The 16,345-nt window shown below is 45.0% G+C and overlaps 1 protein-coding gene and 1 non-coding gene across 2 annotated transcripts in view; one reads left to right on the plus strand and one right to left on the minus strand.

Annotated features, from left to right (window-relative positions):
* The window catches only part of Poldip3 (DNA polymerase delta interacting protein 3), a 30,768-nt gene extending 17,393 nt beyond the window's left edge, over positions 1-13,375 (minus strand). The window contains exon 1 of the mRNA XM_034516556.2: positions 13,199-13,375. Within this exon, the coding sequence (XP_034372447.1) occupies positions 13,199-13,257 (59 nt within the window). The 5' untranslated portion in view covers positions 13,258-13,375. The remainder of the gene's footprint in view (positions 1-13,198) is intronic.
* A 267-nt stretch (positions 13,376-13,642) lies between these two features.
* LOC117719453 (U12 minor spliceosomal RNA) lies at positions 13,643-13,793 on the plus strand. The gene has a single exon (XR_004608177.1). It is a non-coding gene; the product is annotated as a U12 minor spliceosomal RNA (small nuclear RNA).
* The last annotated feature ends 2,552 nt before the right edge of the window (positions 13,794-16,345 follow it).

The following is a 16,345-nucleotide window of genomic DNA, read 5'->3' on the forward strand; positions in this document are numbered from 1 at the left end:
AACAAGCGGAAGCTTAGTCATGATCCAGGCAGTCTGGGAAAAGCAGCAGTCAAAGGGCATCTAGACAAGCAGTGTGTAACAAAGCTAACTGTAGCTCTTGGCTTGCAAGTTCTCTGCTCATGCAGTTGAAGAGGCATCTTGCTTCCCCGTTTCCCAAACTCAAAAACATTCTTTCACTCCTGTATCCCTCCCCTCCACTAAAGTCTCTCTGAATCCTGGTTCCCAGATGGAGGAACCATCTTCCAAAGCACCCACAGCACTTACCACAATAACCTGTTTATAAGCCTGTGTCCCTCCCACAGCCTGGACTTTCTCAGGAGCATACCCTGTACCTCCTTATCTGTGACAACCCTGTATCACAGGAAGGAAGGAAAGGCTCAAAGAACTTTCCAGAGGGAGATCACTGCCATTCACACGCCCAAACTGAGGACACAGGAACTATCTCTGTGGGTCTGAGTCTGACTTGGAAGCACCCCGACCAGGCCCCAGAAGCACTGGGAGCTTTCACTCCTGGATCACAATGTCCTGGAGACTGCAGCGACTTCCCACGGTTTTGACTCCCCTAGGTCTCAGAAGCACTGATGCCTCCTCCTAACTTGAAGGCTTACATCTTTCCCTCATCTGGGGGGGTGACTCAGGCAGTGGATAACACTCTCCCAGACCTGCATGCCATTTCCTTCTTTTTTGTCTGCTCTGTGTTTGTTTTTTGTTCTATTGTTCCTTGCTTTTTGAGACTTACAACCTAGCCCAGACAGATAAAATCTATACTGTATTCTGTTGTTTCCACTGGGCCCCGAACTTTCCCTAACTGGTCTTGGAACTTCTTTATCTTTGATCTGCATTTGTTTTCTGCCCTACCAAGCTTGGATAGTCTTGCATTAATTTCCACTTTTCAGTTACCTGTTAGGCTTTTCAAGTTGTTTTGTCCCATCTATAGACAAACAAACTGGTTATGGAAATATAGGACACTGGGTATAACCTTGAAGAGACTCAATGTCTTTTGAATATGGATAATACTGAAAAGTTGTCACAGGCTGTTTTAACGCACTTGAAAAGCTGGCTCTGGAGATGGCATTTGGTCTGCCTGCTTCAGACACAGGCCTATTTATCTCAACATTTCCTTCAAAGCCCGTGTCATAGTCAGGCTAGTCCCAACTCTACGACAGGGAGAACAAAACAGGTCAAGAAAAACAACATAACGTACTTACAAACAGCCAAGAGATAAGCTATTTCCAACAGCGGCTACCATTGATTACTTCACAGTATAAAAGTGTCTATAATAAAACCAGCTAACGGAGGGCTGGAGAGATGGCTCAGTGGTTAAGAGTACTGACTGCTCTTCCAAAGGTCCTGAGTTCAATTCCCAGCCAACCACATGGTGGCTCACAACCATCTGTAATGGGATCTGATGCCCTCTTCTGGTGTGTCTGACGACAGCTACAATGTACTCATGTAAATAAAATAAATAAACTAAAAAAAAAAAAAAAAAAAAAAAAAAACAGCTAACATGATGCCCATACATGGAAAGGATAAGAGACCCTCTGTCCACAATCTCTCAATAACTCCAGCATCGACGTTTCAATGGGGCTCCCTCAACTAAATTCTTTCAGATGATTTAAACATAAATTTAATGATGATTACAATAAAAAAAAAAAAACCTACATGCTACGTAAGTCATAAAGGCCGCCTTATGTTCTATAAGATTTTACGTGAACACTTACGAGGCCTAATGGTTTAACAAATGTACATGTGTGATACTGATTTATTGCATCACTCTGTGTAACTTGAATTCAACCTTCTCTTGTTAAGGTGATGTTGCACAATACCTTCTAAGCTAAACAACGGCCATCTTCAGAACTCCAACTGTACCTGCTTAAAACAGCTGGACTTGTTAAATGTTAATAGTCCTTCAAAAGAAAGACAAACAAGGTCACTGGACTATCACCTGTATCCAATCACTCCTCCTAGCTAGTTATGGGCAACTAGGTCTTAATTATATGAGATTTCAAGGTTTTCTGGGTATACAGGCAAAAAACTAGAAATGGGACAAGGTCCACCTATGCACCAATGAAAAAAACCTGAAAAAAGGCCCCAATTATTGCCAACACCTCTTCTAGAAAATTTTCTATGAGTGATGAGTGTGACTGTTACAGTTCATGATGAATCTTTTTAAAGACTCAGTTGTTTTATGTATGTGAGCACACTGTCTCTATCTTCAGAACACCAGAAGAGGGCATCAGATCCCATTACAGATGGTTGTGAGCCATCATGTGGTTGCTGGGAACTGAACTCAGGACCTCTCTCTGGAGAAACAGTACTCTTAACTGCTGAGCCAACTGTTCAGACTGATATATTTTTTTTAAATCAGGACAGATGGATATATAAAAGTTAAAATGACTAAATCAGGGTTTTCTAACTCTCTGAATATTCCCCCCATGCTAGGTAACTTAAAACCTACAACAAAAGTTAGTAGTTAAAACATTCGCCGGGCAGTGGTGGCGCACGCCTTTAATCCCAGCGCTTGGGAGGCAGAGGCAGGCGGATTTCTGAGTTCGAGGCCAGCCTGGTCTACTGAGTGAGTTCCAGGACAGCCAGGGCTACACAGAGAAACCCTGTCTCGAAAAACAAACAAAAACAAAAACAAAACAAAACAAAAAACCATTCATGCACGTATAAACCCCTAAGGTTATAATGGTCTATTCATGTTAACAAAATCTGACTTAAAGATTATGTGTCTACATCTTTTGTTAACTTTTAGTCTCCCCAAGGACTGTATCTATAGTTTAAAGCTTATTTTGATATTAAAAGAGCTTGAATTCAAAATTGTAATTTTTAAGATAAACTTAACAGATAAAAATTATAAAATCCTTGTTTGGTTTTGGGTTTTTTTTTTTTTTTTTGAAACAGGGTTTCTCTGTGTAGTCCCGGCTGTCCTGAATCTGCTCTGTGGAAAAGACTGGCCTCAAACTCTACCTGCTTCTTCCTCCCAAGTACTGGGATTAAAGGCATGTGCCACCATGCTTACCTTAAAATCCTAACTTAGAAGTTACTTATTGTAAGACATGTAAGTTAAGGGTTAGTAACCTGATAAATTACCAAATTCTTTAAGGCATAAAAGACTATGTTTGTAGTCACACTAAGTACAAATGTAATTCAGTTAGAGACAAGTTTGGAGGGAGAGACTAATTTATTTCTCTCATATATAGTCTTCTGTATGTGTTGTCAAAGTTAAGCCTGAATCAAATAACTTAAAAACAAGTTTAAAGTTCTAACTTATTTAATGTAAAATAATATTTTTTTAATGAAAAAGTTGGTTATGAGCCTTGCCTGGGTCCCTGGCCCTGCAGTAGTGGGGTTCTGTGTTGATATCCATGGCCCACATTACCACCAATGGTTACACCCCTGTTCTGGGTTGCCACCTAGGACCATTTTGATCTCACAAGGCTGTACAGAGCTGGCTCCGTCCCTCAATGGCTTCGGCACTCTGGAGAGCTTGCCCCTGCCCCTCACCTGGGCAACACACTAGAGCTGGCCCTGATGATGTAGGTACAATGAGCCCCAAGGGCATGAGACAGCACAGTTCTGGAGAACTGATCCTGGTGGCATGATCAAAGAACTAGCAGGCTGATCAAGTCAGCTACCATCCAGGCCCTGATCCAGGGTTTTGAGTTGGCCCACCCTAGCATCCACCCCATATATCATCTGCTGGAGTATGTGAAGGGACTGGTCCTGCAGATCCAAAGCTGTAGGATCTCCATGACGCAGGGCACCAACAGGCTGAGAGGAGTCCTGGTGAGGATCCAGTATTGATAGTGTAGCAGAGGCCAGAGGCCTCGGAGCAGATCAATGATTCACTGCAATGAACATATGCAAGTAAAAGGCGTTTGGAAAAAACGGCATACTGTGTGACACATCACAGCTTTCACAGGAAAATTTTTTATTCTTTTTCTTTAAATTTATTCTATTTTTGGTTTTCTTTGGAGGGGGGAGATTACAACAACAGGATAGATATGGAGGAATGGGGAGTTGAGTAGGATTGGGGTGCATGATGTGATGAAATTCTCTCTCTCTCTCTCACATACACACACACACCAATAAAAAGTTTAAAACAATGGCTAAAAAAATGAGTAAAATGGGCTACATTTATAATATACTTGCATGTAGCATGTCAGCAGTCTCAAATAGTTCCCTTGGATGGAACACAACCCCACCAGAGTAAGATGCATGCTAGACTCATTACAGAATAAGGATGCATGGGAAAACAAGGCCTGCCAAAGTCTGCTGCTCTTGTCTCCAACTCTGTAGGCCAAACAAGAAAAAAACCCTCCTTACCTGTAGTGAAGATGAATTACTCCTCACATCTCATGTGACAGGAGAATGAATTCTCTGCCTGGAGGATTTCAGAGTCTACAGCCACATTCTAAATGCCTCAAACAACAGAGGCAAATTGCTCTCAGTCTCCAGAACTGACATCTGAGGAGGCTGTGAACAGGGGAAACCTGTATGTAAGCCTACCTCCTACTGGTATAGGCCCTATATGCCATTTCAACTGTCCATGTTCTTTATTCTGGCTTTCAATTCTTCCTTTTAACAAAAGCTGATTCCACGGTCCATACCCTAACCACCCAAGTTCCAAGATTAAAGGACATTGCCAGATACTCTGCCATCAAACTTAGTTTTGGATATTTATTCTAACCAAGTGGTATCTTTGAAAACTTTGATAGACAATCCTATAAAAACGACAATAGAGTTCTATTTCTCTTCTAAATTGTCAACTAAATGCTGAATTTGGCATTAAATTAAACTTCTTTTTCAAAGTTTCCAGGTGCTTTTCCTTATGCAGGAGTCTGATGTAATAAATTGCTAATTAAAGTTACCTTATTTTAATCCCAGCACTTGGGAGGCAGAGGCAGGCGGATTTCTGACTTCAAGGCCAGCCTAGTCTACAGAATGAGTTCCAGGACAGCCAGGGCTACAGGGAGAAACCCTGTCTCGAAAAACCAAAAATAAACAAACAAACAAAAAAGTTACCTTATCCTTCAACAAAACTCTGGTCTATAATCTGGCCAGTTGTACCAGATTTAACCTTACTAAACAAAATTTATGTTAATTTTGCCTCTTAATGTTCCCACAAGGTTGTATGGTTATTCCCTCTTGATTTTCCGGATCTTAGCCATCTGTTGAGTTTTACTAGTCCCTTGGATGGAGCCTCCTCTGAGGCACTCTAACTGCTTCCCTTTCTTTTTTTCTTTTTTCTTTTTAAAATTGACTTATTTATTTTATATATATAAGTACACCATTGCTCTCTTCAGACACACCAGAAGAGGGCATCAGACCCCATTACAGATGGTTGTGAGCCACCATGTGGTTGCTGGGACTTGAACTCAGGACCTCTGGAAGAGCAGTCAGTGCTCTTAATCACTGAGCCATCTCTCCAGCCCCACTGCTTCCCTTTCTATACTGTCCCCTTTGTCAGAGAAATTTGCATTGTAACCCCCTAAAAACAGTTTGGGTGATCTCTGAAGAGAGATCCACCATCCAATCCATCCCCCTTTTTGCCTACACAGAACTACAACAGATGGATTGAAGTCTTTCTACATCAATCAACTTCTGTCTTAGCAGCTCTCAAATACTTAAATATGGGCTTTCAGTTCCTCCCACCCTGCATCCTCCCTATCCCTTCTTTCATCCTTCTCATCCTCACAGTGACATTTTTTTTACCCTGTCTTTGAAGTGTTTACCCTTCCATGTAAGCCCTGGTCTCCCAATGGCTCTCACCCTACAAGTGATGGGCCTCCAACAGTTACAACACAGCCAGCTGACCAACAAGATGAGCCTGGTACAGCAAAGCATCATCACTCTACAAAATCTAAGATTCCCTGGCTGCAGTGGTCTTCCAAAAACCACAGAGGACTTAAGGACTGCCAAAAGGGAGGCATAGTCTGTGCCTTCCTAAGAGAAAAATGTTTTTATACGAACCAATCTGGCCCAATGGAGAAAACACTAAACAACTGTTAGAAAGAACCAAACATAGAGAAGACAGGAAGGACACCTGACTGCTTGGGGACCATGGATTAGCCCCCCTTGGCAGCCCAGCCACTGTGACTGTGCTGACTTTACTCTTTGGTCCCTGCTCTTGCAGCTGTCTCACCAAACTTCTACAACAAACACTACAAGCCACTATCCCACCTAGAAGGAACCTCAACATCCCCCACCCCCACTGAGACTGTCACACAGGCCCCAGCTGGAAGAAGCCTCCATAAAACTATAACCACTACCCCCTCTTTACTCTTCCAGAGTTTTCAGAATAGCCTCAGGTCATAAAGTAAGTCAGGTTGTAAGGAGCTCTAACCCCTAGCCATAAAGAACGTTCAGCCCGGTCTCACTAGTCTGCTCCACGGGCAGAGGCCACATGCCCAGTATAAAACCCAACTTTCTGATACCTACCCACATATGTGTGCATGTCCCCACCCTCTTTAAATGTGTTGTTCAGCTTTCACCCCTCAGGAAGGTTGTGTCCCTTCACTGCTCCAAGAAAGTAGCCTTAGCCTGTGGAGATCATCTGTCTGCTTCTCTGCCTCATGCCTCAAACAAACAAAGGGAATCTGGTGATATTCGAGACACTATAATATCAATATTGCTCTCCAAAGTTATGTTATCCATTTCATTTCATCAATCATTTAAGCAATAAAAGATTACTGTCAAGAAAGGGGGAAGGGCTAGAGAGAGACTGGCTAAGAGCACTTGCCGCTCTTGCGAGAACATGAGTTTAGTTCCCAGCACCCACTTCTGGCAGCTGACAAGTATCTATAATCCAAGCTCCAGGGGGTCTGATGGGCCCTTCTGCACCAGGAGCGCATGTATATGCAGGTAAATAACCAAAAACATAAAGTAAAAAAAAATTTTTTTTGAGACAGTCTCTTGGTGTAGCTCTGCCTATCCTGGAACTCACTATGTAGATCAGGCTGGCCTCACAGAGATTAATCTGCCCCTGCCTCCTAGTGCTGCAAAAAGGTGGCTAGGCAAATCTTTAAAATCAAACAAATCACTAAACCATACACCACAAGCTTGTAAATAGGGTTGCTGTAATTTTCAGGGAGATTATCCTAATCCCAGGCACTACTGGTGAAGTATAGATCTGAATGTCCCTCTATTTAAAACACCAACAAACAGCCACTATTAACGTTTCAAAGTAAAGATGACTACTGTCCCTAGGTGGAGCAACATCTTAGGGTTCTAGTCTTACTCAGGGACAGAGCACATTCTCTTGATCAGGATGAGAATATATATGAAGAACACTGGACTAAAGTGCTCACTGGTCACATAGAAGTCACCAAGACAACCTGGACTGACATTTTAATCTATAGTAATGCCTTGCTTGGTGACAGGGATATACTGAGAAATACAGGACAGTAATGAAAACAGCTCAGCCCGGCCATGTCAACATAACCCTAGAGGCCACCTCCATGCATGCTACTTGAAAAATGTACACCTAGGGTGTGTCTGTGGAGAGGAGGATCTGGCAGTTAGAGACGTAGGTGCTGCTCCTGCTGGGAGTAGTGACTTTGCAATTTGAGGCATTCATTCCCTAGTTACAGGCATTCTTTCAACTCCTTTCACAGCTTTGGGAGCTTCTGTGCCCCAGCTTTTTATAATCACATCTCCTCTTTCTGCATGAAAAGACAGCTATTCATCCCAGCAGGCAGCAGCACTGGTTACAAGACAGGCATTAGTCATCAGGAATTCTTCAAATAAACACTCCAGCTAAGGGGCAGGCTTTCTCAAACAGTCAATTATGTTACCCGCCCCAGAACTGCAGAAGACTAACAAAGCCTTCCCCTGGAAAGGGGGCGGGGGAGGGGGTCCTAGTCTCACCCCATCTCTAAGCTTGCAGCCTCACATCCCATTTTAGGGACTACTGAGTTTCCTAAATACATTCTGCATGTTTGTCTTTGGGAAGGTAAGGGAGGGTGCCTTTGAGCAGGACTCTTTTTTTCTTTTGTATACAGCGTTCTGCCTATATGTATGTTTGCAGGCCAGAAGAGGGCACCAGATCACATTATAGATGATTATGAGCCACCAAAAGGTTGCCTGGAATTGAACTCAGGACCTCTGGAAGAGCAATGCTCTTAACGGATAAGCCATCTCTCTCTAGCCCTGAGCAGGACTCTTAGCTGCCCCACCTTGGAAAAGATCCGCAGTGCAACTCTGCAGTAGCTTTCCAGCGGCCCAACTACTCCTTGAGATCCTGGGAAGGGACACTGTAGACCAAATGAAAGGCAGCTGTCCAATGGACCCTTCCTACTCCTCCAACTAGAAGCTGGCAAACACCGAGGATGTGTAAGGAATAGAATGCCTTGCCTTTCTGGTTCTGTGGAAGACAGAGCCAAGGCCAGCTCCAGATGCTGGATACAAAAGAGGCTCAAGAAAGTAGCCCTGAGTTATATTTAAACACACAATGGGGAATATGATAATGTGTGTGTTGACATCATTAAAAAAAAAAACATTTATTTGTATATGTGTGTGGCCATGTATGCACCACAGGACAACTGTAGAGCTCAAAGGACAACTTTCAGGAGTTCAGGATGGAACTCAGGTTGTCAGGCTTGGTGACAAAGGCTCTTTAACCTGCTGATCTATCTTACTGGTCCTGAGGCCATTTGGGGGCAGGGGTTGTTACTGTTTTTGAAGATTTTATTTATCTTTTATTTTATGGGTTTGTCTGAATGTATGTCTTGGTACCAAGTGCAAACAGTGCCCAGAGAAGCCAGAAGAGGATGCCAGACCCCTAGAGACTAGAGGTACACAGTTATACACTACTATGTGGGTGCTGAGAATCGAACCCAGGCCCACTGGAAGAGCTACAGCCAGTGCTCTTAACCACTGACACTGAGATAATTTTTATACAAAGAAAACAGATATGGCCGGGCAGTAGTGGCGCACACCTTTAATCCCAGCACTTGGGAGGCAGAGGTAGGTGGATTTCTGAGTTTAAGGCCAGCCTGGTCTACAGAGTGAGTTCCAGGACAGCCAGGGCTACACAGAGAAACCCTGTCTCGAAACAAACAAACAAACAAACAAAACAAAAACAAATACAGTTTAACCCAATTAGTAATAAAGACAAGACATTCCTTTACTGAAAAGTTTTCTCCCCCCTTGCTTTTTGTGTTTAAAGCCACATTTCCTTCAGCTTATTTCAACAAGGAGTAATCCTGGGGCCAGGTCTAGAAGGTAGATCTGAACCAAAATCCACTTTCCTCCACCCATTTCAGCTCCAAAGACTCCTCAAATGAGTCATGAAGCTCAGCTGGTCAACTCTGGCACCCCTAACTAGACCAGCAATGCTCCCAAAAACTAGACCAATCAAATTAGAGAGAAGGACTGCCTCAGCTAATTTAATCAGAGACTCTCACATCTAAGGCGGAAATCAACAGGGGCACAGCCTGTACCTGCACTAAAGCTGATGCCCAGTATAGGTCCTTCAAACCTAAAATCACAAGAGACAGTGTAGGTAGGACATCAGGGTCTCAACAAGAGACAAACCAAGTGTCACTCTTCCCATTCTACAAATACCCATTCATCAAAGTGTCTTTCATGATTAACAGGGGGCCCAGGTAATACTGACTTTCTGCTCTGGAAGACACTGGCTCCACAAATGCAGTCTGTGCTGGGCTCTTCAACCTGGCTAAACTACACAGGCTTTTGCTCCCAGATTGGTGCTGCCCTTGGATTGTAACTCCGATCCCCAGGTTCTGACTATACATGGTGTGCCTTGGGGTGTACAGAGTCTTGTGGTAAACAGTAAGGAGGGCTTAATAAGCAGGTAGCCTAAGAAGACTATTTTCCCTAGTAGGGACTCTGGCTTTTGCCATACCTACCAGGAGGAGAATGGCTGCCCCAGAAGCCACACACTCTAAATCACTAACACAAACCCAAATTGCCAGAACAGTGAGTGATTCCTTCTAGAAAGCACTAAAGAAAGCATTTACTGTGGGAACTGACATTTCCTTACTGAAACTGCTCAGACTCTTCACAGATTTGACATGGAGCCCCAATCTAGTATTTGTTGACTGCAAGTGAAATGGAATTTCAGGAAGTTTTAACCCTTGCACTGCCTTCAAGTCTTCCAGAATATTCCAATCCCAATCCAATCTTCACATAAAAGCAAAATTTTCACACTGAAAAATCACATCATTTTTCTTTAAGCCTTCAACAGTGACAGCAAAGAAAGCCACTGCCTAGCAAGCCCTTGTCCTGGTGAAACAGGCGGTGTTCTATAACGTGTGGAAAGGAAGGAACAGAACTAAACCCTTAGCCACCTGACTACAGAGCCTTCCTTCTTACCTAGTCTTTCCCCATGCAGTTTCTGACTTCTCTTTCTATAAGGAGAGCTCCATGACACCCCCATCACTTTCTCTCAACACTTACTACAAGGTACATTTTTTGTTTTCTGAGACAGGGTCTATGGAGCTCATGCTGGGCCACAGGCCTCCTATCTCTACCTCCCTGGTGCTGAGATCACAGGCATGCTCTCCCACCATCAGTTCTAACATGGTACAAACTTTAAAAAAAAAAAGTTATGGTTTGGAACTAGAATGAAGTATTGATTTCTAGATGGTGGTTCTATTTTGGGTTGGAATTGGGGTAGATTGGGTTGTTATGTAGCTCTAGCTGTTCTGGAACTGTCTATGTAGACTAAGCAGGCCTTGAACTCAGAGATATCCAACTGCTTCTGCCTCCAAGTGCTCAGATTTAAGGTGTGTGCCACCATGCCTGACTTGATGGTGCTGTTAAGAAGTGACTGAATCATGAAGGATTAACCCTACCAACAGATTACTCCACTGATGAGTTCATGGCTAAATGGGCTATCATTTAGCTACAAGGCCTACAAGCAGGAAGTAGGGCACTTCCTTTGTAAGGGTGCATTCTTGTCCTTTTACTTCTCCACTCAGTCACCTCAAACCATGAGCCCTTTGGTTGACTAGCTCAAGTACTGTCAGAGCAACGTCACAGCTAGCAAACATGGCCTCTCATACACAAGCAGTACTCTGAACAACATGCTAACACCATTACAAGAACACTATGTGACAAGGGGAACATGTGTGTGTGGCTGGTTCCCCTGAAGCTGTCCCACTGCTTCATATAAGACTGCACATCCCAAGACAAACCAAGCATCAGGAACTGAGGGGAAACATCTAACAACAGAACCTGGGAACAGTTAGCAACCTGTAAGGCCTGGACAGGTTCAGGTATGTTGAACAAACCAGAACCAACTCCACACCATTTACCTGAATGAAGATCTATGAGAGTTGTATTCACGGACAACAGTTGACAAAACAGTGGAGCAGAGCGGTGTTAATAAAATGAATGGGTTCCATATTTTGTGTTCACCTAGACTAGCAATTCTCAACCTTTGGGTAGAAAGAGATCGCTTTAGGGTTGATCGACACTTTCACAGGGGTCAACTAAGACCACTGGAAAACAGATTCATTATGACTCACGACACTATGGAAATTAGTTATGAAGTAGCAAAGAAAATAATTTTATGGATAGGGTCACTACAGCATGAGGTCACAGCATTAGGAAGGCTGAGAACCACTGGCCTAAACAGTTCTCAGCCTTCCACGATCAACAGCACATCCGCCTTGGAATCGATTCTGGGAATGTCCATGACCCTCCCTTGGTGCAAAAGTATGAACCAATGTAACTGATGTCTATGCAGGCTTGACATGAAATTAACCATGAAGAAGTGTACATAAAATAACATCATGTAGTCTCTGGAACACACTGCTGACCTCTGCATGAAAACATGTTACTAGGCCACCCCAAACTCTTCACTAATGTGACCTCCCCAGCACTGATGTAATTGGTTTTGTCTTTAAAAACAATGTACCCCTTAGCAGGGTCACCAACTACTTACTCTTGGCCTGGCCATTAATAAAAAGTCTCAAAACTTTTAAATGGCTTAATCATTGTGGCTGTCAATCTCTTAAGGATTATCTCCTTAGGACACAGAAGACAGGTGACAATACAGGCTGCGAGCCGGGTGGAGACGAGCTGGGTGGAGACGGGAGTGGGACTGAGACTGGAGGGGAGTTCGTTTCGTTTCAGTCTGGGAGACAGCAGTGTTTACAAGACACAGGCATATGGAAGGACAGGCAGAGCTGAGCAGATCAGTGTCTAGGAAACCTAACAGCTACAGCAGCGCAGAGCGAGTTCGAGGCCTGACCACTGGCTAAGTTATCACTTTTTCACACTGCAAATTTATAAAAGCTAGAAATGGCTACGGATGTTTAAGAGTCTGTTGAGTCTGAATGTCTCACTTAAGACTCCAGGGCATATACAACAGTGAATGGCAATGCACCCTCTTGAAACTGTTTTTCTGTCTTTGCCTGAGGCCAACTCAGCCAACAGGGGCACTCTGTGGCTTTGGGAAAAGTCTTTCTCTCTGGCTGTAGCGTTCCCATTTGTGAAATGGGTATAAGATAATTAAACAATACCGGAGCGCCAGGAGCGCCAGCTACTCAAGAGACTGAGGCAGGAGGATCGATTGAGATCGGGAGTTTGAAACCAGCCTGGAAAACATGGAGGAAGCCAGCTTCTGGAACAGAAACAAACTCGCCTGTCACCTCAGCACTTGAGAAATGGAAGAGGATCCTGGCGTTTAAGGCCAGCTTCAGAGACAGAGCGAGTTCGAGGCCTGCTCCGGCTATGTGAGACCCCCGTCTCAAGAAAACAAACCATCGAAAAACCATCACAGACACAGTGAAAGGAACAAGGCACTTCGCATATGAAAAAGCTCTCGGGTTAATCACAGTGGCATGATAGAAGCAACAGGATCGGCCACATACAGCTCTGGGCTGGGGTCTCCTTCGCTCAACGTCCGCCCTATTAACGCCAAGGGCCTAAAGGCCGAGCAGAGACTGCGCCACCGTGATCCCCCAGCCCCAGCCCCAGCCCCCCGGGAGCAAGGCCCGGGCCTGCCCGGCCCTCGGCTCGCCTGCGACGGGGACTCCCGGGCCCAGCAGCCAGTGGACTGGCTAGCGGCTTGGCCCGCGCGGCCCGGCCAATAAGGAGCGCGGTGGATGCAGGGGGCGGGCGCAAGCGGCGCCGCACTCCAGGCTGTTCCCTCCTCCGCCCCTAAACCCCAAGAAGCAGCGAGCCCCACGAGCCTCGAATAAAGGAAAAAGCCGCTCACCGTCCCTTGGTCGCCGTTCCGCGCTTTCGGATGAGCTCGTCCAGAGAGATATCGGCCATCTTGCGCCGCCAATCTAGCGGAGAGCGGATGAAAGACCGTCTGCAGCGAACCCGCCCCTCAGCCGGAGTTATGAACAGCTTCCGACACCTGGACGACCAACTCTCGCGACAGCTCAAACGAAGCTAGAAACGGAAGGGGTGGAGCCTCTCCCCGTGAGCCTTTGCGGTGCTTACTTCTAATTTGCATATAGAAGTCTGGAGCTTTATGTACTCTTTTCTACCCCCTCCTTCTTTTGCAAATGAGGAGTTAAAGTGATACAAATCACAAACCACTAAAAAAACTATCAAGAAGATAAGTCTCTTAGTCAAACAGACGAGCGGACACTCACCATACTTAAAATAAGAATATAATTTCTTACCCTTGAGGAACGTAGGCAAGCTCCTCATGCCTTAAACTTATGAGTAAGGAAAATAACGATTCGGGGTGACGCCCGAGTCCTCACTGCTTATGTGAGACGAATTTTTGAACGGGTAAAGGTTGCCATCTAAGGCGACCCGCCTACTTTGCGGGATGCCTGGGTGACGCGATCTGCCCGACCCCTTCTATGATGCAAGAATAGAAAGCTTAGTCGGTACTCTGAGCGGTTTCTCTGAATTGCTTTAGCTCCATAAACTGTAGTTGCGGTTAGGTTTGGCTGTTTTTGGCTGGTTTGTTAAGTGTTTGACCCATGGGATAGTTTTTTCATCGATAGAACTTAGAGACTGGCCTGATGTACGATGTGTTTGACCACAAAATCACAAAAGCTTCTTTTAAAAAAATAAATAAATAAATCTGGCCGGGCGGTGGTGGCGCACGCCTTTAATCCCAGCAACGCCTTTAATCCCAGCACTTGGGAGGCAGAGGCAGATTTCTGAGTTCGAGGCCAGCCTGGTCTACAGAGTGAGTTCCAGGACAGCCAGGACTACACATCTGATGTAGGAGCTGGACAGATTGCTGAGCGGCTAAGGGAACTTGCTGATCTAGCAAAGGACCTGGGTTTGGTTCCCAGCACCCTCATGGAAGTTCACACGTAACTCCAGTGCCAGCAGATTCAATGTCTTCTTGACCTCCCAGGGTATTGCTTGCACATACATACATATATACATATATATGTATACAGGCAAAACACTCATACACATAAAAATAGATTTTTTTTTTTTTTTTAGAAATAAAAGCATGATGCTCTTGGGTCAGTCAGTTTTTCATGTTCCCTTGAAAATGTACACGTTATGAAAGGAAGGCCTTACTAAGAGACAAGAACTAGTTTCCCATAATATTTACAAGCTGGGCTCAGGAATCCCAGGCTGCTAGTTTGAAATGCCCTATGTCTGAAGCCTTGGCAAAGCTTGAGCTTTGCTCAACCTGGACTGTCCCCATTCTCAGGACATAGACTCTACAACTGGAACCCCTTTCCCTGCTACCAGGGGTTGGACTACAGGTCCACTGCCCAGTCGGCCATTAAAAATAAAAAAAAAATAAAAAAAAAAAAAAAAGGCATCGGGGTTCAACGGAAAGCTAGGCAGGATCCAGGAAAGCCCTAGGGTTCAGCACTGCATCTGATACTGGAGAAGCATCCTGGTCCTGGTAGTAGAACTAGGAGTGGGTCTAGAATTGCCCTTTTTCTCAACTTTATTTTATTTATTTATTTATTTTTTTTTTGGTTTTTCGAGACAGGGTTTCTCTGTGTAGCCCTGGCTGTCCTGGAACTCACTCTGTAGACCAGGCTGGCCTTGAACTCAGAAATCCGCCTGCCTCTGCCTCCCAAGTGCTGGGATTAAAGGTGTGCGCCACCACTGCCCTGTAGAATTGCCCTTTTTAAGTAGAGACCACCAGCATGCAACACACACAACCTGCATACAGCACACACACACTGCCCCCTACCTCTAGGTGCACAAGAGGAAGACAGTCCCAGGGTGGGCAAAGGGTTTAAAGCTGCAGGTTTAGCCTCAGTCCTGGGGCCAGTTGAGTTATGCAGAGTACAGGAACAGGCCAGAGGGGTCTTGCCTGTAAGGCCTTGACTCCTCCTGACAGTGAAGCTGTTAAAATATGTTTTCCTCCAGTACATGGGACTATAAGGAAAGCATCTGTAATGCCTAGTCCTGGTTGTCAACTTGACTATATTTGGAATGAAGTACAATCCAGAATTGGAAGGCTCACCTGTGATCCTGATCTTGAGGCTGGGAGATACACGTTTCTGACCTGGATCTTGGCATGGAGAGCTTGAGGCATAGTGGCTATGAATCCCAGGAGACTAAGGCAAGGAGATCTGTGAGTTCAAAATCAGCCTGGGACAAAGCAAGTCCCAGATCCAGGTGTGGTGTCACACACCTTCAATCTGGGCCACACCTTCTGCTGGAAGCCTACATAAGGACATTGGAAGAAGGAAGACTCGCTCTTCTTCACCCGCTTGCATTTACTTGCCAGCACAACTCTTGGAATCTACTTCTATAGAAGGCCAGCTGAAACAACCAGCCTTGTGGGACTGAGCAACTACTAGATCCTTGGGCTTCCATTCCCAGATGACCATTGTTGGGGAGCTGGACTACAGACTGTAATCATCATAACAAATTCCCTTACTATATAGAGACTCCATAAGTTCTGTGACTCTAGAGAACCCTGACTAATACATTATCTAATTCTGGAGTTGGGACTAGGGTGAGGCTTGGGGGGGGGCAGTTCCACTGACCTCCATGACAATGGGGTTCTGTGCTTAGGCTATCCATGTTTATGCAGCGAACACTGCCTAGTTAGCTTCTCCAGCCACTGGCTTTCCCCAGTTTTTAGAAGCAGCTTGTTCCAACCATAGAGCTCTCAAACTCAAACTCACATTCACCACCTGAACTTCTGCCCTAGTAGGACCAGGTCTTCACATCCCAACCATCTCATCAGAGGTAGCATGCTGGCTGGTCATGTGTCAACTTGACACAAGCTGAGAGTCATCAGAGAGGCAGACGTCTCAGTTGAGGAAATGCCTCCATGAGATCCAGCTGTAAGGCATCTTCTCAATTAGTGATCAATTGGGTAGGGCCCAGTCCATTGTGGGTGGAGCCATCCCTGGGCTGCTGGTCCTGGATTCTGTAAGAAAGCAGGCTGAGCAAGCCATGGAAG

Source organism: Arvicanthis niloticus, chromosome 13 (assembly GCF_011762505.2).
Source record: "Arvicanthis niloticus isolate mArvNil1 chromosome 13, mArvNil1.pat.X, whole genome shotgun sequence".
Taxonomy (NCBI): Eukaryota; Metazoa; Chordata; class Mammalia; order Rodentia; family Muridae; genus Arvicanthis; species Arvicanthis niloticus.